This window comes from Elaeis guineensis, chromosome 10 (assembly GCF_000442705.2).
Source record: "Elaeis guineensis isolate ETL-2024a chromosome 10, EG11, whole genome shotgun sequence".
Taxonomy (NCBI): Eukaryota; Viridiplantae; Streptophyta; class Magnoliopsida; order Arecales; family Arecaceae; genus Elaeis; species Elaeis guineensis.
Window position 1 is genome coordinate 80,981,084 of NC_026002.2, and position 23,483 is coordinate 81,004,566.

At 36.7% G+C, this 23,483-nt stretch overlaps 3 protein-coding genes across 7 annotated transcripts; 1 reads left to right on the forward strand and 2 right to left on the reverse strand.

Moving 5' to 3' along the window:
* The first annotated feature begins 806 nt into the window (after nucleotides 1-806).
* Nucleotides 807-11,293, forward strand: LOC105050564 (cytosolic enolase 3). 5 transcript variants are annotated; one of them, XM_073244916.1, is made up of 15 exons: nucleotides 807-977; nucleotides 1,132-1,284; nucleotides 1,426-1,580; nucleotides 2,394-2,568; nucleotides 2,896-2,994; nucleotides 3,078-3,194; nucleotides 7,997-8,077; nucleotides 8,379-8,455; nucleotides 8,914-9,017; nucleotides 9,369-9,467; nucleotides 9,557-9,642; nucleotides 9,710-9,796; nucleotides 10,320-10,517; nucleotides 10,877-10,953; nucleotides 11,059-11,293. In XM_073244916.1, exons 2-14 carry the CDS (start codon nucleotides 1,180-1,182, stop codon nucleotides 10,943-10,945), a joined length of 1,452 nt encoding a protein of 483 aa, XP_073101017.1. In that variant the 5' UTR covers nucleotides 807-977; nucleotides 1,132-1,179; the 3' UTR covers nucleotides 10,946-10,953; nucleotides 11,059-11,293. The 5 variants fall into 5 exon arrangements, with proteins under 5 accessions (XP_073101017.1, XP_073101018.1, XP_073101020.1 ...); XM_073244917.1 differs by having other exon boundaries at nucleotides 809-977; nucleotides 2,923-2,994; nucleotides 10,877-11,293; XM_073244919.1 differs by having other exon boundaries at nucleotides 835-1,018; nucleotides 10,877-11,293.
* Nucleotides 11,294-12,195: 902 nt separating this feature from the next.
* On the reverse strand, nucleotides 12,196-14,675 carry LOC105050563 (proliferating cell nuclear antigen). The gene is made up of 4 exons (XM_073244921.1): nucleotides 14,090-14,675; nucleotides 13,379-13,531; nucleotides 13,152-13,249; nucleotides 12,196-12,678 (listed from the first exon to the last, which is right to left on the reverse strand). Exons 1-4 carry the CDS (start codon nucleotides 14,406-14,408, stop codon nucleotides 12,454-12,456), a joined length of 795 nt encoding a protein of 264 aa, XP_073101022.1. The 5' UTR covers nucleotides 14,409-14,675; the 3' UTR covers nucleotides 12,196-12,453.
* Nucleotides 14,676-16,228: 1,553 nt separating this feature from the next.
* On the reverse strand, nucleotides 16,229-20,844 carry LOC105050562 (LIM domain-containing protein WLIM2b). Its single transcript, XM_010930639.4, has 5 exons — nucleotides 20,348-20,844; nucleotides 17,924-18,023; nucleotides 17,792-17,826; nucleotides 17,581-17,670; nucleotides 16,229-16,656 (listed from the first exon to the last, which is right to left on the reverse strand). The coding sequence occupies exons 1-5, from the start codon at nucleotides 20,480-20,482 to the stop codon at nucleotides 16,447-16,449; spliced, it is 570 nt and encodes a 189-aa protein (XP_010928941.1). The 5' UTR covers nucleotides 20,483-20,844; the 3' UTR covers nucleotides 16,229-16,446.
* Between the last annotated feature and the right edge of the window lie 2,639 nt (nucleotides 20,845-23,483).

The window sequence follows — 23,483 nt, forward strand, 5'->3', positions numbered from 1 at the left end:
ATAGCTAATTAATTCCAAATTGCCTAAGGTCAACAACGTGCGCTCCACGATCTCCAAAATCTTGGTTTTGGACGATCTATTTTAGCTCGTCCATAACTGAGCTAAGCCCTTCACCGATAGATCCATCTCTCTCTCTTCTAAACTAGGAAAGTCCAGATAAAGAAGGATTCCTCCGCAATTGAGGCTCCCGCAAAAAGAAATAATTTTTCTGAATCAATCCACATGCCAAATCTGAAAAGCTATCAAGACTTTAAGACGTATACGACTCCAATTTTTTTCTTATAAATAAAAGGATACAGGGATCCTCGAAGTAAGTTCTCCACTCCCACTCTCTGATTCTCATTATTCTTTATCTCTCTATCTTCTAATTTGAGCATCGAAGGATCTTCACTGGAGGACACTCCGATGAGAATTTTTTGCACATATTCGGATGAAGCTTCAGCGACAGCATCACCTTGGCTATTCTCACCTCGGCATTCGATCTCAGACGTGAAGATCAGGAGCAACAACCAATGCTTTTATATCAGCTTCTTTTGTCATATAAATAATTTGATACTATATAAGCAAGCCGAGGTAATTCAATCATGGTAGGACAATAAAAATTAGAGTCAAAATTCAAATTGAAATAATTTAAAAAGTAGATGGCCTAATTGTATTAATAAAAATCAGGATGAAATTAAAAATTTTTGGTTTGGAATTTTCGTATAATCAATAATAAAAAATAAAAAAATATAAATAAGACCACATGAAATGACTGATTTAACCTTGACCCTAAAGGTCGGCGCCGGGGACTGTTCCCTATGACGTGCTCTTGTTCGTTCAGGCAAGGCAGGAGCGCGAGGGAGTTGGGACCAGGCGTCCGCCGATTGAAGAGATCACTGGTGGGCGGTTTTTTCTCGTGGAAATCGACGAGGCGGGTTCATCCGAGACATCGCAACCCGAATGCGCGATCAAGAAGGAAGAAGCATCGCAGCGCGGTAGAATCTTGAAATCCTCTTCTTGATTTCTCCTCCTCGAGGTAGTGAAAGAGAGATCTAGGGCAGAGTTTCGTTTCGAAATCAAGGACCTTATTCCTTTATTCGATCTTGGCGTAAAAGTAAAAAGGTTATCTTTTTAATTCTTCTTCCGGAGAAAGGGAAACGAGCTAGGGTTGCAATTCTTCGACAACGAGCAGAGAAAATGTCGGTCCAGGAGTATCTCGACAAGCACATGCTCTCTCGGAAGATCGAAGACGCCGTCAATGCGGCCGTCAGAGCCAAGACCCCAGACCCCGTTCTCTTCATTGTACGCTTCCTGGTTCCAACTTCTTTGGTTATAATTCTTCTTATTTTCTCCTTTCGAGTTCATCCAATGTTATGTGTTCTTCTAAAAGTATTTAACCTCCTCCTTCTTCTTCTTTTTAACTTGTTGTTGGGAATGACGCAGTCAAATCATATGAAGAAAGCTGTTCCTTCTGCGATCACAAAGATCAAAGCACGGCAGATCTTGGATAGCAGGGGGATCCCTACTGTGGAGGTGGATCTCTACACAAACAAGGGAATGTACCGAGCCTCGGTTCCCAGCGGCGCCTCTACTGGAATGTGAGCCATTTTCTCTATTCAGCTGCTCGTCTTTCTTATGCCTGCTTTTCTTATACCTTTTTCGGCTTCTTTGGAATTAGTAGCCGGGTCAAAATATCCAGGCTAGGGTGAAAGAAATATCTTCTGAAATCTAATTCTCCAGCTGTTCTATTTTCCTCTGAGATGGATGAGATATTAGATTTTTGAAGTAAAAGGGTGACTTGGAAATTAAGAATCAAGAATAGTAGCAGCATTGCTGGTAGTATGTACAACCAGAAGATAGTTGTCGAAGATATGGATCGATCAAGTTGTCTACAGGACTTCACGAATGCTTTAGAGAAATATAGAAGCGCAACCCTAGAAAATGTCTTGACAGCATATTTGGCTATTTAACATTGCTTTTTGCTTATTTTCCTTCAGAAGGCTGGAAAGGTTGCCTTTTCATGATGTGAATCACCACTGTTACAGCCTATCTGGGAATGTGAAAAGCCATGTAGGAAATATCATGACCCATATTAGTGGACCATATGAAGCTGCTTTATTCTGTGACTCTCTTCTTTAGTCTGTGACTCTCTTCATGTGATTTGTCTTCTGCAATTTTTAATGCATTATGCTTATGCTTCTATGTTTCTGTATTCATTTTCTTTCTTCATATGATTACTAATTTTGCTATCATTCCGGCACTAGGGAATAGCAAGCATATGAATGCCTAGTTTGTCTTTATTGCTTTGTGCTATTTTGAAAGGTCAACCACATTTGCTATTTTGACATATTTAAAACCTATCAACCAAACTGTAGTCAAGTTATTGACCTTGGCTTAATTACTGATCCTAGGTATGAGGCTGTTGAAATGCGTGATGGAGAGAAAGGGAAATACCTTGGAAAGGGCGTTTCAAAAGCTGTGAAGATTGTTAATGAAAAGATTTCTGAAGCCTTAATTGGCATGGACCCTGTGCTTCAATCCCAGATTGATCAAGCAATGATGGGTTTGGACAAAACTGAGAATAAGGCAAGTTGTCTTATCTGACTCTGCTTCTTGGTTGATTGTTTGCTTGAGTGTGCATTTTGGTTTATTGGGTTTTCATTTTCTTGAGTCCTGTTGTATTTTGTATTATGCTATGGAAGGAACCATGTTTGTCTATTACTTATGGAGTATTCTAGTTGCTTTCGTGAGTTATTTATCCATCTTGCATGCTGAAATTCCTCACAAGCATTGAAAATAATAAATATTCTAATATGATCTTTTTTTGTCAATAGATATATTTTGCATCAGAAATTTCATCTTTTTCCTCTGTAAATCTATAATAGTGGGACTTATATGACTTACATATAGCAGAATATAAGACTTGGCAACATTTCGCAGGCTGAGCTTGGAGCAAATGCTATGTTAGCTGTGTCAATTGCTGCATGCAAAGCTGGTGCTGCAGAAAAAGAGGCATGACATCATTTCTAATAAGTTTTTGGTTTCCTCTGCTTGAAATCATTCTAGTTATTTTGGGTTACTGCTTGATCTTGCAGGTTCCTCTCTACAAACACATTGCTGATCTTTCGGGTAAAAGCAATCCAATCCTTCCTGTTCCAGCCATCACCGTCATTAGTGGTGGAAAACATGCTGGGAATAATTTGGCTGTCCAAGTATGACCTATATTAATCCAGGTTATGAATCATATAGTAGATTAATATTCTCGATTTGGAGGATGGTGTGATATAAGTCATATACTCAAGGGAACTGTTAGTGTTTGAAAACAGAAGATGCAAAGTGCTTGTTGCTACAAAATTGTTAACCTGAACACCTGCCCAAATTAACATGGAATGGCCTGAGAACATGCATGTCGTATGGTGTTTATGTGAACTGTAATCTGTGTTACTTTATTCTGCACTGAATCTGTTGACAGTCTTTGTACTGTATCAAAAGGATGACTATTCCTAGCATGAAAATAAATACAAATAAACATACATTTTATATAGTTTAATGATCTTGTAGAAACTCTGTAACCCATAATCATGCCATTGTTAAAACAAGAACGGGAAGGAGATAAACAAAGAGTACAGCAAATCGGGGTCTCATTTACAAAACTAGTATACTGAAAACATCCATCAAGTCATTCTAGGCTATATTTAAAGTGCTATCAAGATGTTCAAGTGATTTTTTGCTGTCAAGGAACCTTTTTTATGTTGTGTTTGTCAGAATACAATCGCCTATAAATCTTATTCAGCATATCATAATAGTAACATAAAAGATAGGCCTTTTCAATCAACCTGGGTGGACTGTAAGAATTGTCTTTTGTCATTACTAATTCTTCCAATTGGATGACATTTTACTGTCCATAAAACATTTTCAACAATGCACATATGTTTCCTTTGGTTCATCACCCTCCTTTCAAACTCTTCAACCAATACACTGGAACCTCCCCTTTTCAGCCCATGTTGACTGAGTCATTGAAACAGTTTTGCTCTATTTAATCTTCTAAAACAGCTATTGATTTATTTTATCTTCTAAATTTTGAGTAAACAGCAAAGAAGTGTTCTCTTACAGATTCTCTTTTTTTCCGAAGCTCTTTTATAGCTTTTCAATCTTGCAGGATTGACTTTTATATCTTAAACTGCAACAATGATTTATTTGTTGAAGCCCTATGCATGTTGTACCTATTGGTTGCATTGTTCTAAATTTAGGAGCTTCTATATGTTCTCAAGTGTCTCCAAAACCATCTCATATATACCGGATGAGGGCCACTGGTGATTCCAAATTGTCGGATAATTTACCAATATTTTTAATGACAATGTACACGAGCTGCAAGTCCTCAAATGTTTTTCTATACTTTGATGATAATGGAGACAAACTTCTTTTTAATTTATGAAATATTATAAGGTTTGAAGTTCAAACATGTGAAATAAATTACATAAATATACAGATAAGAAAGGGGGGAAAAAAGGTAGTGGTGCTTTTACTTGTGATGTCATACTTCCCACCTTGTTTCATAACTAAAATTATAAATTCTCTAGCAGGTTGTAGACTATGCGTTGTAGGTCGTGCTACTTCTGTGGGATACATCCAACATTCCAGCTAATTCTGGTCTGCTCCAACAGAGGACGCACGTATTACGGAGAGATAGATTTTATTATTGCATGTGATCATGTAGCAGAACCATAACCATCCAGACTTTTCCCAACTATTTGGGGCCAGTTTTACTAGACCCTCATTCAACAAGTACTTCTATTTAGGATCACCTTTGATGTTATTCCAAGTTTCTCTATATCTTTCCTTATAACCTCTACCATGTTATCTTATGTCTCTTCCTTCTTTCCTTACGACCCTCTACACAAAATAAGGTGCTTCTCTTTACTGGATCTCTTCAGATTTTCATTGTATATGTCCATACCGACTTAATTGAACTTTCATTATTTTGTCGTTAATTTATGCAACTCCAGTAGTTCCTCTAATACCTTCATTTTTTTTATTTTATCTTGTTCTTGTTTTACCATAGTCCAGCTTAACATTCTCATTTCTGCTAAATCAGCTTGTTTTCATGTACTTTTTTTATTGCCCAGTAGTTTGAGTCATTCAACATGGCAGGCCTTACTATTGTTCTATAAATTTTTGCCTAGATCTTCAAAGTATGCAGTTATCACATAATATTCCAGATACACCTCTCCTTTTCATCTAATCAGCTCTAATTGTATTACATATTCTCATCGTCCATCTTCCAGTTATTTTGTATGATGTATCCAAAGTAACAAAACCCCTCACTTTGTGGTATTTCTTGGTCAGTAGTCTTAATTGATATCACATATTTATTTCCATTTTCACTAAATTTTGTATTTCGTACTTGGTGTCTGTTCTACTAATATTTAAGCCCTTATCCAAAAGGTTTTTTCTTCAGAAGTCTAATTTGGTATTTAGTTTAGTTCTCTTTTAATTAGTGAAAACTATGTTGTCCACTAATAGTAGACAATGTGGTACATCAGACTTAGTGCTGATCCTTGATGCAGGCCTAAGGTAACTAGAAATATTCATGGTGTACTGCAGCAACTCCTAACGCTCATCAATGCTCCAACAGATATAAGCTCAATTATTTTAATATTATCATTTATATGCACCATTTCTTCTTAAAGTTCACCAAAGTTCTTTTCTTGTTACCCTATCATAAGGTTTCTTCAAGTCAATGAAGACCATATGTAGATATTTTGCTTCCATTGTTGATCTTTCATGCATAAATCCAAATTGGTTATCTCAAAGACATTCAGTTACCCTTTTCCATGATTCCATAGAATGACTCATAAGCTTCCTGATAATTAAAATATTTTGGTATGTCGCTTTTATTCTTATAGATAGGTACACAATACCTCTTCTCATTTGGTATTTTTGTTTTTGTAAATAATTTTATTAAATAAACTAGTAAGCCAATATAGTCCCATAACTTTCATGATACAGATATTTTAGTGGTTATAATGCATTACATTTTTGTCCTCTTTTGAAAGCTTTCTCCTCATTGTTTTTATGAATTCTACGAATAAAACATTGACTTATCATTAATTTTACTTCTTCAATGAAGATTTCTTTAATAGAATCCTCATTTAACAATTTTTCAAAGAGTAATATCTCCATCTTTTTTAATTTTTTTTCATCTCTCACTAATATCTTATAATCGTCACTCTAACTCAATCGATGTCTTTAGATTCTTTTCCTAACCTTAGTTCTTTGTATAGATTTCATTCTTACCTTCTTTTGAACCCTATCTGTCTTATAAATTATTATATGCTATACTATTTATCCTTGCTAGCATTTTTGCATCTTTTTAGGAATATTTTGTCATTGTTCATGATGAATCCCTTTTATTTTAATTGCCTCTTATATCTCATTTTTCCACCAGCAAGTTTTTTTATTTGTATATCTTTTCTCTTTTCATTCTCCCTAAATATCTTTAGCTATTAATATAATTGGCCATTTGGTTCCATATTTTATATAGTTTACACTTCTTAAGTGCCAATGTTCCTCCTTTAGTAATGTATACCTAAACTATATAATATTTTTTTCTTTTTTAAATTTCACTATCTTATCTTTGGATATTTATTAATTTTTTTCTTTTTTTTTTTTGCACTTATTGTATAAATCTAAGACTAATAATCAATATTGTGTGGTTAAACTCTCTTGACAACACATTGCAATTCTTGTCTGCTGATCTTTTTCTTGTCTTGGTAAAAGGTAATCTATTTGTGGCAAACTTGATCCACTCTTAAAGATTAGTAAATGCTCATTTCTCTTCTTAAAAATATGTATTTGCAATCGATAAGTTATATGCTAAACTCAAGAATTCGATCTTTCATTAAGTTTATATTCTCAAAATCAAATTCTCCATGTACTCCCTCATGTTTCTTATTGCTCTTCCTACATGCCATTTAAGTCATCACCTATAAGTATCGTTTCCCTTTTAGGAATGTCTTGTATTAATCCATCAATTTGCTCCCAAAATTGTTTCTCAGTCCTCTCTTTTTATCCTACTTGCAGTGCATAAGCACTAGCTACTTTAGAAATTTCCTCATCTGAAACTAATATAATAGCCATTAGTCTGTCATTTTTATCCACTATTATTTTTACTCTATGTTTATTATTTTTATCACCTCCATATAATAATTTATTAGCCATCCCAAATATTCTTGGATTTTTACTTACCTTTCATTTAGTTTCTTGTAAGCAAGTGATATTGATTTTTCTATATGTTATTGTAGTCAAATTCAGATCTACTTCATAGTTATTGACATATTTTGACAATCAACTATCAACCTGACATTAACCCTCTAAATTTCTCATCTGCGCTTGGGACTAGCCATGGCAGTGTTTTTGCATATGATCATGATAATGCTTTCCAGAATCAATACCATGTTAATATATTCTCTCATTGCAGGTTTTTTTATTAGGGTGGTGATATTGCCAGAGCTAGTTTTGTCATTTCTAGAGCACTAAATTACAGAATTATTATGTCCTCCACTACACTTTTGATTAGTTAGTCAACCTATAACTTATTGCTCCAGAAATAACAAAACTAGCTATTTCAAGATAGCCACCCTTTTTTAAAATAATACCTTTTTAAGGTGTATGTATACGGTGACTTTATGTTAAATCATTTTATTCACCAACTAAAGTTGTCATGTTGACTCTTTCTTTTGGACACTGTTGCTTGCCTTCTATCTCTAACTTCATTAGACCATATGTTCGGACCTGCCCGGAGCTTCTCTAGATACTTTCATGTCAATTTTTCTACTTGACTATTTTATGTTGCACTTTCATGCATTTTCAGGGCTTAGCTGTGATCGCATCAACTTATCCCCTTTCTCAACTTAAAACTTCATGAGATCACATAATTATGTAAACATAATTGCATGTTAATGTTTTTATTATTGTTGTTAAAATAAAGTTTGACTGAAAATTGTTTTTTTAGGAAATTATGATTCTTCCAGTTGGTGCAAGTAACTTTGAGGAAGCAATGCAAATGGGTTGTGAGACCTATCACCACCTGAAGGTATTTCATTTGGATGCCCTGAACCAATTTTGTTGTTAATTCTTCCTATAATAACCCAATCATCTCCCTGCATATCCTTTCCAAGATTGCAATCTTAACTGTTGCTAAACCCACAACACTGTGTAACAACTTGATGAACTTTCTAATAGAGTTGACACATTCCAGTTCTTTTGGAGGTCTTAGTCATCAAACATCTGAAAACCAATCTGTATGATAGGATTTTAGAACAATTTTTATGTCTTGGTGGGGCTAAACCCCAACTTGTTACCTAAATTTTCTTACTAATTCTGGCTAAGTACAGGCTATAATTTTAGAGAAAAATGGTTCAAATGGGTGCAATGTTGGCGACGATGGCGGATTTGCTCCAAATATCTCCAGGCAAGCATCTTTATAATTTTATTTGTCATATGTGATGCTCTTGTGATGGTGGGCCTTGGCGTGATAGTAAAGTTGCTCCATTGTGACCTTGGTGTCATGGGTTCGAAATGTGGAACATGCTTTCTATATATGGGGATGAGGCTGCTTATATGTGACGCTCCTCAGACCCTGCAATGATGGGAGCCTTATGCACTTGGATGCCCTTATATGTGTTACTCTTGTATAATAGCAAACAACCTCTATTATAAAATAATGTGTTACTTCATTGGCTGTGACATGGTGGTTTGTTTCTCAGGTGTCACAAGTTGGCACATCTTTGTTGTGCTGTGGGATAATTCAGAAAATGTATTTCATTGCTAAATAGAACAGATTCAGCAATTCAGTGATAGAAGTTATTTTAACTTTTCTTGTTAGGAATTTTCTTTAACCTACTAAGCTAGTTTATTTCCGTGTATCAGCATTGAGGAGGGCCTGGATCTTGTTAGAGAGGCAATTGACAGAGCTGGATATACTGGAAGAGTTAAGTTGGCAATAGATGTTGCTGCTACTGATTTTTGCATGGGTAAAGATGAATTTGTTTGTTAATATTGTACAACCTCAATTTCATATAAAAGGCACTGTTGTATTCTCCAAGATACTGTCAATTTGATAAGTTTGAAAGCAAATGCCTTTTATCTCCTCTAGTGGTTCCAACTTTTAACAGGCAACTGATTATTCCTGCATCAAGCTTAAAACACTAATGGGGCAAAATCTTCTTATTATGGGATTATTATTTTTTCAATTCTTGTTGAACCATGCATGTGATTTCTATTCACCCTGGTTACCATGTGCACATTTGCCTCTTAAGAAATGCTGCCCAAGTGCACTGAGATATCACTGAGCTCACTCATGTAAGGTTATTTGTTCTGATTAGGAAAGAAATATGATTTAGACTTCAAAGCACCAAATAAGTCAGGGCAGAATTTCAAGACAGGAGAAGATATGGTTGAGATGTACACCCAACTCTGTAAAGGTATCCATGTGATTTGCATCATAATTTCTTATTTTGCTGCTTCTAAAATGCAGTATAAAACTAATAGACAATTTATTTATGTATGACAGAATATCCTGTTGTCTCTATTGAGCAACCATTTGACAAGGATGACTGGGAGCACACGAAGTTATTTACCAGCCTTGGAATATGTCAGGTACATCCAGTGTTTTGAATGATTTTCAGTTGGCCTGGAGACAACTCTTGAGAAAACAGTTTTGCAGGTTGTAGGAGATGACTTATTGATGTCCAATCCAAAACGCATAGAACGGGCGATACATGAGTCTACTTGCAATGCCCTTCTTCTGAAGGTACTCACTTATAAGCATGGTCTGGTTTTCATCCAAATATTGAGTAGAGTCAGCAATGCAACAATCTTAAATTACAACCTTGATATCTTTGAAAATAATATAACAATACATTGAGAGTGTTTTGAAGCTGGTTTGAGGCTTTATTGGGTTAAAATTTCTGAAATGTCTGAGTATTTTTTTTTGTTAAAAAAAATGAAGCAAGTGGATGACTCAAATGTACCTTCTTTTCATTTTAAACATAAAATGATACAGTGATAGTAAGCTTAATGCTGCTTGCAAGAGAATTCCATATTTAATCCCAAATGCACCTTAATCAATATTTCTATTCTAGAATTTAACATGGACCTTATTGGACTTCGATGAATCATGTGATGGTCAAATAAAGACTATAAAGTTAGAACTCATGATCAGACTGGGATAATCTATCGATCTGCATATGTACTTCACCAGTCAAGTTTTTGATCCAATTAACTTCTGCCGGTTTTCCTCAAAACTATGATAAAACATATCAACGTACAACCAGGTAAATCAGGTTGGAACTGTGACAGAGGCTATAGAAGTTGTGAAGCAGGCTAAAACTGCTCACTGGGGAGTAATCATATCACATAGAAGTGGAGAGACTGAAGATTCCTTCATTGCTGATTTAGCAGTTGGCCTTGCAACTGGCCAGATCAAAGCTGGAGCACCTTGTCGTGGGGAGCGACTTGCAAAATACAATCAGGTTTGTCAAAATTCAGGCATTGCTTTATGAGAGCATTGTCAAATTTAAAAATGGGCTACTTGTGATGTTATTCGACACAAGACACATTTGTGCATGCTCACGTGCTAGATGCAACACAAATACTATAATTTGGACACTAATGTCATTTTAGATGGCAGCCTTTCTAAATGCAATTGCAGTTATCTGTGGGGTCAGTGCCATGTTTGTGCATTCTAGATAGTACACCAAATTGCTCTTTTACAAAACTGCAACCATAAGTATACCCTATCGATATAGGCTAATCTAGTTTCAAATTGCAATATTGTTTTTGGTCACTAATTTTCTCATGATGGCTCTTTCCCCCCTTTTTTTTCCTACAGCTACTTAGAATTGAGGAAGAACTTGGAGCTGAAGCCACTTATTCTGGAGAGAACTGGAGACAACAATGATACAGCAGGTTTTTACTCTTACAATTTTGCTTTACATGTGATCTCATGAAGCTAATGGGGGTCGAGGTCATGTCGTTCACATCCAATTCTCTTGCATCTTGTCTTGATGATAGTTCGGACACAAGCTTTGCAAGTTTTTTGAGTTGAATTCTTCAGTGCAGTTGATGTGGTTGAGGGATGTTCCAATGGTTTCGGTGAATTATTGAGATTGCAGATAATTTGTGATTGAGCGTGGTACCTTCGAATGTAAAAGGGATTTGATATACTTTTTGAAGAGAGGGGTTGGAGATCATGATTAGATTCTGTTTTCTATTTTTGCAAATCTGCAATGAGATGATCTATTTGACATGAGTGGGATTAGATTGCTTTGGCACCTACAGCCTTTATCTTGCATACGGGAGGTTCATATAATGAATTTGAACCTCAAAACTCTCTGGCCTAAGAATTCATGCCTGTGAAATGTAAATGTAACATCTGATTCTTATAGGTCTCTTGAAATAAGTAAATCAGGGACTGTAATCAAATTGTTTGTGCATTGCACCATCAGAAGTTTACAGGCTCGATGGTAACGGTACTTCGTTTCAAGGAACCCATCTGAAATATGGATGTTTGTTCATTTGTTCCACAACAATTTTACAGTAATGCATATGAGCATCAGAACTGACCTAGATGTGAAAGTTGTTATGCATTACTAGAGCACATTTTTCCTCTCCTTTTGCGAAAACATGGAAATAGCTCCAGTTTTTCATATCCTCTTTGATGATCCAAATAAAATATTCCCCACGTTTTGGTAGATTCTACGAATTGCGTAGACTGGGTCATTTCTTCTCGTGCTAGAACCCCGGTGTACGAGTGGTGGTACATCCTGCTGATAAAATTAGCCTCGGTGAATAGGTGCAAGAGTTCTTTCCTCGCCATTACGGTAATGCACCATAAGGCGAATATGAAGGGTATACATTACAGCTAACCACGTACAGGTTACAATAAATTGGTGAATCATTTTTTATCAGTTACAATGCAGGCAGCATAACCAAACCACAAAAATCCTCGGCAGCAAATTACAAGCGACGACTAGTAACACGATGCATCAAGATATATCGTGTTCGACCAAGGAGCAGCATAGAACTGTCGTTATCGTAAGCACACTGCATGCAGAACGTTTTTTTTCTCCAGAGCAAGATGCTCCATTTGACCGCCATCCCGCCAAACAGGCTACCCACAGCAATCAGAGCTAAATGATCACCGATTGATGATGCTATAATGAATTTTCTTGCAGAACAGCACGAGGCTCTCGTTCTTGTTCATCAAGGCCCATGGCCTGGTTGTTACAAGATGGAAAATGCAAAATCTGCCATAAAAACTTGGGAAATATGATCATCAATCTACACAACCTTCCAGATGCTCCCAGCATTTAAAATTCTTCCAATACCCCCATACAAGTGGAACCAGACCAACCCTCTTGTATAGAATAAACTTAAGGAAAGAAAGGAGGAGAAAAATAGAACTGATTATGGCTTCATATCCTCCTCATCCTCTTCAATCTTGGGAGCCAAGTAATATCGTATGTAACCCATGTCAGCAATCTTGTATTCCACAACCACAGGCAGCTCAGAAGAAAGGCTGATGGTTACAGTTTCAGATAGCGGTGTTGCCTTGGTGAAGGAGTTCATATACCTAAGGGCAAAAGTCAAGGACACCGGCTCTTGCATCTCTATGATGGTTGCTTCCTCTGGCTGTACAGAACAAACAAAATGACTAACAGTTCAAGGCATTGTATAGGATATAAAGGCAACTAACTTATTAAGGAATTGAATGCAACAAAAAATCAATTCAATGGATGTTAGAACACCACAATTCTAGTACATTACTAGGCAAAAGCAATATAAATAATCATATAGTCCTGAGCAGAGGGGAGTAGCAACCAAGTTGTCCTATGAGTCAACAGAGAGTTAGACATAAATGTTGAAAGATTTTTGATTTTTTTCTGAGTAACTTAAATTCTGAAAGATTTTTTTTTTTCCTTTATTTCGTGTTAAGAAACAACTGTTAGAAGCATAATTGACCAGGCATCAGAGCTGGAAACAGGTACAAGTAAAGACCACAGATCTATGTAGGAAAATCACATACTAATTATCCAACTCTGATAGGCAAGTAAAATACATAGAAGCGGAACAATATTTGCAGATGTACTGATTTTAGTAGGCACCTTGTCAAAAGTCTTGTTCTGTCTGCAAACAATATTTGCCGTTCCAATGTCTCCCGCGGTCGAAAACTTCACACCTTCCTTCGTCACTGAAATAACAACTACCATCCCAAAACCACAAAAATTTATAAGACGAGCAGTATATATATATATATATATATATATATATATATATATATATATATATATATATATATATATATATATAAGAGATAAGAATAAGATAGTACCAGTATCGCCAATGCTGCTGAGATCTTTGCAAATCCTTGCAAATTCTGAGGACGGCATTCGCACAATGGCATGGTACTCCGCATCTGGAATGCCCAGATGCTCGCTATCAATGTCCATAAGCTTCATCTCAAAATCCGCAATCTTATCTTGATCTGACACAGATAGTGAAATGAAGTCGCTTACAATCATTGAGAAATCCATAGTAATCCAACACCGCCCTCCCAAATTTTCAAAATAATAAAGCTTATACATATTAAATCAATCTTTCTTCGACATTAACGGATAAGGAATGAAAGTAAAAAAATGCAGCAAGGCAAACAACAAATCTGGGAAACAGCTGGAATTATATAGAAAAGAAGCATGTTGTTGGTTCTAAATATTAACACATGGTAGGAAAAAGATTCTACCTCCCCAATCCCCGCAGCCCTCAACTGCGTACCAGCATAACCAAATAATTCCACGATACTACAGTAATAAAACTGATAACCCAAATGAGGTATTTAAGCCGATTTGAACCCCTCAATTCAATAATTTAGGTCGATTCTTAAGGAACAAAAGATCAATGGAAAGCAAGATCTGGTAATAGCGAAGCAAGTATATCTACAAAATTCCAAATATCTGCACAAATGACAGAAAGGTACAGATATACCAGAAGAAAACCCTAACCCAAAGAAAGAAAACGAGGAAAAGATGGGATCTTTCGATCTTACTGGGGCTTTCAAACATGAAGGTGACGGTGTCACTGCCATCGTCGGCCTTGATGGTGATGATGTCGTCGTTGCCAGCACAACGGAGCATCTTGGCCATGTTGTTGAGGTTCATGCCCATGGACAGGTTGCGGTCGCAGCGGTAGTGCTCGAAGCCCTCGGATCGGAGGAGGAGAGCAACCAGCGCCACGTGGCTCGAGTCCATGGCCTGGAGGGAGAAGCCCGTCGCCGAGCAGTCGAAGTTGGCGTCGTTCACCAACTCCCGGATCGCCTCCAGGACCTTCTTCAGGAGGCTCCCCTGCACCAGCCTTAGTTCCAACATCTTCTCGAGAGAAAGAAAGAGGCCTTCGTTATCTCTGGGAACGAGAGAGAAGAAAGGGGTGGGGAGTTTGGCGACTAGGAGTAGGACGAACTACGGCAAAGAAAGATGGGATTTATAAAGCGGAGGGTTTGGGTTTTGCTAGGGTTCAGGGCGGGAACTGCTTGCTTTTCCCGCCTAGGGTTTTCGCGACCTTGGCGCTAAATAGGGGTCATCGGGTAATTCCTTGAGAATATATGGGCCTTTACAAAGTCTTCCTCTCTCTGTATATATAAGCTCTTAACCAGACTTCGACTTTGTTCACGGGTGGCTCCATTAAGCCTCCCCTTTTTTCTCAAAAAAAAAAATTTCTTGCGCAGATATGTTAGAAAATAAAACAATGGGTAAGACGCCTAAAAAAAAAAAAAAACTTCGATGGATATGCTAGGAAATAAAACAAAGAGTAAAATGCCGGGAGTGAAAGGAGAAAAGATGCAGATATTGAGACTCCACTTGATATCACTAGATTACAGATTAAAAATAAAGGGCTCCAAATATAGGGTGGAATTGAAATCCTATAATATTTATTAAAATATTTTGCAAAAAAATACTATATTTTGTCTTTTTGTATGATAGGTTTCTTTTGTATTTGCAATTACTGGACCAAACAATCCTCACCATAGCATATCAAAATACAGAAAAAAGAGTGAGAGAATTTAGTAGAAAAGTTTAATTTGATAGAAAAGAAAAAGATTCATCATGAGTCGAATAAAGCAATAGATTAGATGATGAGATATATGGTAAATCACTTTGGTGATAGAATTTAGGCGGTTTATTCAATTATTTTATCTTCTAATTTAATTGATTATACTCAAGGTAGATGGATATAAACCATCGGATCCACTAATAAAATGAGGATTTAAAAAAAAATCATTTATCTTGCCACTCATTACATGCACAATTATTATCACCCCACTGCTACATACTATTGTTAGCAATTTCTACCATCATGCATTACTATCAGTGCTTCTCACTTCATTCACCACTGTTATTGATGTCCATCATCCTCCATCAACACCTATTATTGTCAATGATCTCTATCATGCTTGACAATCTCTACCATCAATCTCCACCCACCACCACCATTCTTTTCAAACATCTTCGGTCATGGTTATCTCCACCGCTGTTCACCATTGAAAATCTAACACCTCCCCCCACCAATAATATCCACCACCACCAATAATTCTTACCACTACACATGAGCATTGATAGTGGATAATTCTCATTGAAGATGATACATATATTTTAAACATATAACATAAAATATAAATTATTGATGCACATGCTTTAATACCATCTGCTACCATCAATAATCTTCATTATTATCTACTTCTTCAACAATCTCCACCATTATCCACCGTCATCAGCCATCTCCACTTTCGATAATAGAGATGATATCTATCATCGCCGACCATTACCAACAATCTCCACCACCCACTAATAAGATCGTGGAGCTAATTTCAAACAATCATTTGTCGTTTAACACGGCTAAAATAGCTGGCAGAAGGATTGTATTCTCATCAAACATTTAACTAAACCTCCCAACACAAAACTAGTTCCCTGAACTATAAAACAAGACCATAAATAGACCGTGCATGGATTTGTGAAAATTACAATTAAACAGATCACCAACAAATTCAAAGCTTTGACTTACCAAGCCACCATCCCTCGTAGGAAAGATAAAAGAGCATGGCCATAGGCTTGCACCCAAAATAGAACCTCCATTAATATTGTGGCATACTGTTATAAACCGCACCTTGTTTCATATAGCTTAGCTGCAAAGCTTTTTGGAAACACGCATCACATGCATTGAATAAGAAATACCAGTTTTTTATGGTTTGGCATGGTTATAGATTTCACACAAGAAATTAACAAAACAGAGGAATGCGAGTTTGCCAATTCCTCAATTGAACAAGCAGAAAGGATGGAAGCATCCAAAATCAAAAATATATGATGAGATCGCACACTTGGGTGAAAATCCATTTCAGTAAACAGAATGAACTCAGAGATCTGGGGTGGATGCTGCTGTGCGCTTGATGGAAGCACATTTGATGAGATGGTTGTAACTCCCCTTCTCCTTGAAAAGCTGTGAGAAGTGGTGCTTGCAGTAGAGGATGCCTTCGAGGGCTGCATAGTTTGAAGGGCTAATGGGACAGCCTCCATGGGAGCACTTGAAACAAGACTTATGATATGCTTGCCCTTCCACAGTCACCTGATAGCATTCACAATACAGCCATTCAAAGTGTAAAGGATGTTATCAATGTTGGATGCATCCTTCTAACAACTAAAACTAGATATAATGGTTTTGCAACAAAAAAGATGCTTCTAAACTGAGATATTGCCCTTCCATATGGAACTAAGAAAAACCAAAACTAAGAACAGTTTTATTTCACCTTTTTTCTTAAGTAAAAATATAATTTATAAAATTTAATTTTCCCCATGTATTAAATTTGCATAATTTGGAGTCTCTAAGGATTTCCTAGAAATAGCAAAAGGACACAGGAGCAATTCAGCATCAACTTACAAAGTTTTAATGCAGCTAGGCAGCCACAAGCACCGGGCTTGTTTAGACACCGCATTTTATATGGACTTTAAATGGGTTTTAGAAAAGAAAACCAAGAAGAATAAGGATTAGTCAGAGGAAGCCACAAAAATGCAAAACAATAAAAGCCAACTCCTGGATGGGTCTACTCCTAACTTTCCACAATGTTCTCATTTAGAAGAATGCCAACATCAGAAAGTAGGAAAGTTTTGTAGTAAATGATTGGTGGAAACACAACCTACTCAGCTGCATGCATAGTTGAAAGTGTAAAAGGAAGAGCTAGTGCTTATTCTACATGGGAATCACAAAGAAATCAGGAGATGTACGCAAACGCTTTTTATGGAGCAAACTAATTCTAGCAACTACAGCATAACCTGATTAAATTCCATAAAATTTTAGAGAGTCGCCGACATCCAATGCTACATTTTATATGACTTGTATTCGCTATCAAGACATTTAAAGAAATGCAACAATTTAAAACATTGCCATTAAAGTAATTTCTGAAACCACACATTGCAAAAGTGAATCATGGAGCATTGATTAAAAGTAAATTATGAAGCAGAAGTTTATAATACAAATATTCCTAGGTCAAACCTTTTCAAGCGGATATGCTGTTTTGCCACAAGTGGCACATTTTTCTTGAGTTCCTGAAAACATGCCAGCAGCTTTGCTAGGAGATCTAGTCTGAATTCAAAACATGTCAGCTGACATCTTATCAAACCATTTTTTTTGGTTTGAAATCTAAGCTTTTTTCTAGTAAAGGATGATAACTGCAGAAACAATCAAATGAAAATTCAGGATTTACCAGCTCTGGAGTTAACTTCTCAGCTGACTTTGCAGCTGCCAAAGAGTACAAAATATCGAGCAATCAAACATTGAGATTATACATGAATAATATAATTGAACTATCTCTAACCAACTCAAATTGAAGTCTTACGAGACTGAAAGCTCTTGTTGAAACTGCCTGTCTCCTTGAAGAGCTGCTCAAAATGAGGTTTGCAATACAAGACACCTTCCAGTGAAGAATAATTACTCAGCTGACAAAGAACAATAATATTAGGTAAATATTCATGATGTTGGTTTCCTATCTATTTCTCGTCTCATAATTAAGGTAGAACAAGTGCATAGAATTGCTTATCAGTCCAAAGATTGTCAAAGGTCTGCAGTTCCTCCCACAACATGCAAAGCTTATAGAACACAGATTAGAAGAAGAAAAGAAGTTTTGCAATAGATCAGACTAAATGTAATGTGTTTTGATTTTTGGAGATAATAATCTATAATTTTAACAGTTGCAGTCTTGACCGCCCCACCACAACCTATTCCAACTCTATGTGCTCTCCATTTATCCAAGTCCATCACAAATCATGATGTTTGGAACACCACATGTTTAAGCACATGCGACAAACCTATGAAAGATCTCCAGAGAAGGCAATTTGTGTGCCCTTGACAGATAAGCCATGTTAGGTTATTTTGAATGATGCCATGATGTGCAGCATATTGGCACATTGGCAAGGCCATAAGGCCTACGACATTAGCATAAAACAAGAAAAGAATGTATAACCTTTTTAACAACAACTAAAGTGAATGGCTTGTCATTGTATCTCAGGAAGTGAAAATTACTATCTAATTTTGTTCGCTATGCTACTTTGAAGCATGTGTAGTACAGAATTTCTGATCCCTTTATCAAGTCTTATCCCTGCTCCTGCTCCAGATGAAGCATGTCTTCTAAGTGCAGCAGCATATGGTTATCGTAAAACTGAAAAAGCCTGTATCGTGAAGTTGAGGACGACACTCATGCATACATGCTAGTCAATTGCTCATGCTCGGTGCTTGTGTTGGATAATTATTCTGATGTTTTAGCTAAGTTGCTGCCCACTTAAATTTACCCACAGTACAGGCCATGACAATGTCTAGTTCTGCTCTCTAAGCAACAGGATTACCCAGAAACATTTCATTATATCTTAGATATAAACAAATAACCTTCAATGCAAGTTTGAAAGAATGCCACTTTGTGAATCTCTGTAAAGAATGATGCTTAATTTTCAATGGCGTGTGTTCTAGAAAAATGATTTGAATCATGATATCATGACAGTAATTTTGATATAAGTTGATGCAATGGGGGCAAATTATCATCCTAGGACTCATTTAGTTTGTCGGAAGAATTTTCTTCCTTGGAATATTATTCCTGGGAAGTTGATTCCTGAAAAAATAGTTTTGACATGTTTGATTGGCCATAGGAAAGTGACTAATTCCAAAGCAGCTTATGTTTGGTTGAGCATCCACTTCCCTAAGAAAATCATATAAAATACTTATTATACCCTTAAGACAAGAAAAAATCTTATCTTATTCTACGTATTATCATAGTTTGCAAATAAAAAATTATGATGATTAAGAATGTTTTTGGCCGTAGATCATGGTGGAGGAGGATTTAAGGCATTATGATGGAAAGAATATTTATTGCAGCTGCAGATCTTTTGATGGCTTAAAAGAATATTTTTGAGAAAAAAAGAGCCTCCAATTTCCATCACATGGGAAAGCCAAAAACCCATGTCCTACGTGACTTTTCTTTCCCATGAAACATGGGAATTATATTTCCATGCGAATACATTTTTCTGATTTATCTCCTTTAAAAACTACAACCAAATAAGAAAGGTTTTTCCACTTCCTGTTTACCACAGTTCCCCCTCTACTTCCTGCAAACCAAACGAGTCCCAAGAGAGAGCAGAAATATCATGTGCCTCAAAGTGACATGCATGACAAGGGAAATTTGAAATGGATCAACTGTTCTTGTTGCATCTTACCCTGCATTCAACACTACAGAAAAGAGCTAATTCAACACACTGCACCAGTGCATCTAGCGATCAATATTTTTATATTCTGGGTTATGCAATCCATACAAGGGACACCAATTGAGCCATGCTCACCCCCCACCCCAACGTAAAGAGAAAAAGGAAAAAAAGAATCATGGATTAGATTGCCTGTAGTTTATCTGTAATGAACATTTTGTGTAAGAGTTGCCATCTTTTCGAGAGCTCACGGGACCATCAAAATAAAAACGTGATTGTTGATCTAAAAGACTTCAAAGTAGACGTTTAAAGACAGTTTCCTTCTCGAACAATTGCCGGTCAAGCATTTGCAGTCATCTACCTTCTGGGAAGAATCAGACAGAAACTATGCCAAAATTTTTTTTTTCAAAAAAAAAAAAAAAGCATTGTGGATCTGCATCCGGAAAAAAAAAAAAAAAAATTCCCCCGGAAAAAAAAAGGGCATTTAATTTTTTCAGAAAGTGTCTCTCAAGAACAACTAGAGGAATCGAAGAAATAAAAGGGAAAAAAGGTGAAAAGAAATTAAAAGGGCAAACCTTTAAGGTTCCTTTGCAGTGATTGCACTTGAAGCAGGACTTGTGATAGGCGATCCCATCGGCGGACAACTGGTCCATCAGGTAGACCGTCTTGTTGCAGGCCTTACACTTCTGCTGCGTGCCGCTGAAAGCCATCGATTCTGGATCAGACGGTCCGCGATCTACACGAACTGATCCTTTTCAAAATAGACGCCCAAGTATCTTCTCGGACCTCCTAAACCTGCGTCCAGAGATCTACAGACTGATGGCCACCAAAATCCTTAGATCCAATCCTCGAAAAATAATAAAAAAAGATGACAAGATCTCAGAAAAATGAGGGAGCGAAATGGCCGACGACGGGTTCGCTTCGTTATTCCGAGCAAAACCTGGGGATAAAAATTGGAATGGAGGAGCTGGGAAAGAGAAATAAGAAGCGAAGGGGGTCTGCGCGTTGCGTCCCGAGAGGAGGGAGCAAATAAAAAAAAGAGGAGGAAAGGTCGGGAGCGGGTAGCGGAAAAAAGAGGGAGATATGATGATCACGAAGCCAAGCCGGGATAAAAAGTATCCCGCCAGTGCTGGGGATCAGGAGTTTGGACACCAACGCGGAGAAATAGAGTAAACGGTTCTTCGCATGACACGTGCAAAATATGGATGAGGCGCGAGCAGTATTTGGGATGTTGGGTACGCGTTGCGAGCGCTAGAGTGGAGCTGATGGGATAATCCAGTTGGAAAGTTTGCAGCGAGATGGAGTGGCTCTATTTTTCCCTTTTCTTTGTCGTGGGATAGTGGAATACCTTAGCGCGCGCTATTCCATTGGTTCGTGGCAGGGTTGACAGGCTTGAATTGCGATGCCGTTTGGGCTTTGTTTCTTCTACCACCCGGGATATCTTCCGTTTCGTAAGACACCAGCGATTCTTACTGCAATTTAATCGTGTCCGTCCAATGAATGGACGTTCCATTTCAGTCCATTTTGCTGATTGGATGGACGAGATGGTATGGTACTAGAAATTTTCGGAAACCCCGTCTGCCGGCTGCGGTTCCCAATTTCAGCGAGTGTGCTGTTGCTTAAAGAATAATTTTTATAACTTTAAAATAAAAAATATATATATATATATTTTGAAGTAATTAAAATCTTGATAATATTATTTGAGGGTTTCTGAAATTTACTCCTATATTAAGCAAAAAAAAAAAAACACAAAAGCAACCCTCGAATTGATTCAAGACAGTAAATAAGAGAGGCAAGTTGATCCACTAAGCAGAGCTAAACAAATTATACAATGTGCCACCTCTTCTGGTATTCCTTGCTCTAATACCCTTTTGAAACATCATTTTCTCATTCTTATCATGCACCCTGTTCAATCCACATCCTTTTATTTTTCATCAAATATAGTCCAATCTTCCATCACTACAATTTCTTGCCCTATTTTAGACAAACCAATCTCACCACAAATGAGCCAATCGTTAGTCATGGATGCAAACTCGGATTGAAGAACCAATCAATGGAATATTGAAGTATTCAGCAGCCAATAAATTGAATCTATATAGCATTGAATAAACCAAGTCCAACAATGTAACAACCTTGCAGCATGGAAATGAGAGCAAGAGGACTATCGGTCCATCTACTTGAAACTCGTGCCGGCACTGACAATTTCAGTAAATCAATGACACGTCATTATTGAGGAAAAGATATGTATGGTTCATGTATCTTCATTCGATCTAAAGCCCACACGCACATACATGCATGCGCAAACTATCATGCATATTTCATCCCATGGACGCAAAATGTGAAACTGCAAGCCAAAATTTACATGTGCCCAGACCGGCCGCTCAAAAAACACATTGTATATTCTGCGAGGGTCCCACCCAATATTTTGGTGCCTTGTCTAGATCAACTGTGCATTTTTAATTTGGATTGTGATCAGGTGATTTGGAGTACTTGGCATCTAGACTAGATTAATCGAGATTAATCAATCATGTGTGATTAGATAAGAAAAAAGTGGTGAATGGTTTGGATTCGCCAAGGACATCACAGAACAAGGATATGCTGGCACTTGGCACCCAGTTTGCATGTGCTTGTTGGCAAGTTGTAACAGCAATTTACTCTGACGAACCTCCTCTTGCAGCATATCCTGTTTGGGATCGATACCTTGAAGAAGGATCATTTGTGTCACCAGCAAACTTGCTATCTTAGAGCTTTGTTTTTTTTTTTTTTTTTTTGATATTAATAGGGAGGCTTTCTGGATTGTATGCAAAGGCACTATCGAAGTAGAGTATCATATAAGCTGGCCACATAAATATTTCAGCCATGAACGGCCAAAGAACGACGGCATCTAGAAATTTAAGGACAACCAAGCCTCCTGCGGCAGGTAACTCCTCTGACCATGGTTAAGATATCAAATCTTACAGACAGCATCTGATTCTCTGGACATATAGATTAGGGTGTTATCCATGTGCATGAAACAAGCCAGAGAGATCATTCTAGATAAAAGTAAATTATCACATGTACCTAGATCTACGAACGTATTTTTAAAATCGACTAAGCTGTTCGTGCATATGTCTTATGCCAGGCCATTTATGATCGAAGTCCTCTCTCGTCCTTTTCATGCATCTTTTCTTTTTTTTTTTTTAATGCTAAACTTAATTTATTGGCCATCATCAACAATGTACACGAAGGAATCATCAACCAGACATAAAAATCAATTCATTCATTTTTGGCGATCTATTTATCAGATGGATTCTCTTGATCAAACTATCGCAATGATTATAGAAAAAAAATCATACTTTAAAATATTAGACCATTTATATCTTTCCTCTTATTTATCTATTTATTCTATTGATGTGTGTTGAGAATACCATTTTCTTTCTGAATTCATATTTTGATGTTATTCATTAATATAATATTTTATTATTAAATTTATTAAAATCTTATCAAATTTATGAATTAAACTAATTCAACTAGTAATATCATAGAATTATACATTAGATTAGATTTATATTTATAAATGCTTGAGATTAGATTCAGAATGGATCAATCTAAATTTTATAGGAAGAAAAAAAAAAAAAAAAAAGCTATGTAGAGACTGATTTTTTTTTTTTTTCTCCATATGAAATTTAGGCCAACATATTTCAAAACTAATTTTAGATATTTATAAATATA

Excerpts from the sequence above, each read along its gene's own strand:
- LOC105050564 (XM_073244916.1), top strand. The coding sequence starts at position 1,180 with ATGTCGGTCCAGGAGTATCTCGACAAGCACATGCTCTCTCGGAAGATC. Across the intron at positions 1,285-1,425 it reads CAGACCCCGTTCTCTTCATT|TCAAATCATATGAAGAAAGC; the intron begins GTACGCTTCCTG and ends GGAATGACGCAG. Across the intron at positions 9,797-10,319 it reads GCAATGCCCTTCTTCTGAAG|GTAAATCAGGTTGGAACTGT; the intron begins GTACTCACTTAT and ends ACGTACAACCAG.
- LOC105050563 (XM_073244921.1), bottom strand. The coding sequence starts at position 14,408 with ATGTTGGAACTAAGGCTGGTGCAGGGGAGCCTCCTGAAGAAGGTCCTG. Across the intron at positions 13,532-14,089 it reads CTTCATGTTTGAAAGCCCCA|ATCAAGATAAGATTGCGGAT; the intron begins GTAAGATCGAAA and ends TATCTGTGTCAG. Across the intron at positions 13,250-13,378 it reads CAGCAGCATTGGCGATACTG|TTGTTATTTCAGTGACGAAG; the intron begins GTACTATCTTAT and ends TTGGGATGGTAG.
- LOC105050562 (XM_010930639.4), bottom strand. The coding sequence starts at position 20,482 with ATGGCTTTCAGCGGCACGCAGCAGAAGTGTAAGGCCTGCAACAAGACG. Across the intron at positions 18,024-20,347 it reads ACTGCAAAGGAACCTTAAAG|CTGAGTAATTATTCTTCACT; the intron begins GTTTGCCCTTTT and ends GTTCTTTGTCAG. Across the intron at positions 16,657-17,580 it reads CAGCATATCCGCTTGAAAAG|GTGACTGTGGAAGGGCAAGC; the intron begins GTTTGACCTAGG and ends GAATGCTATCAG.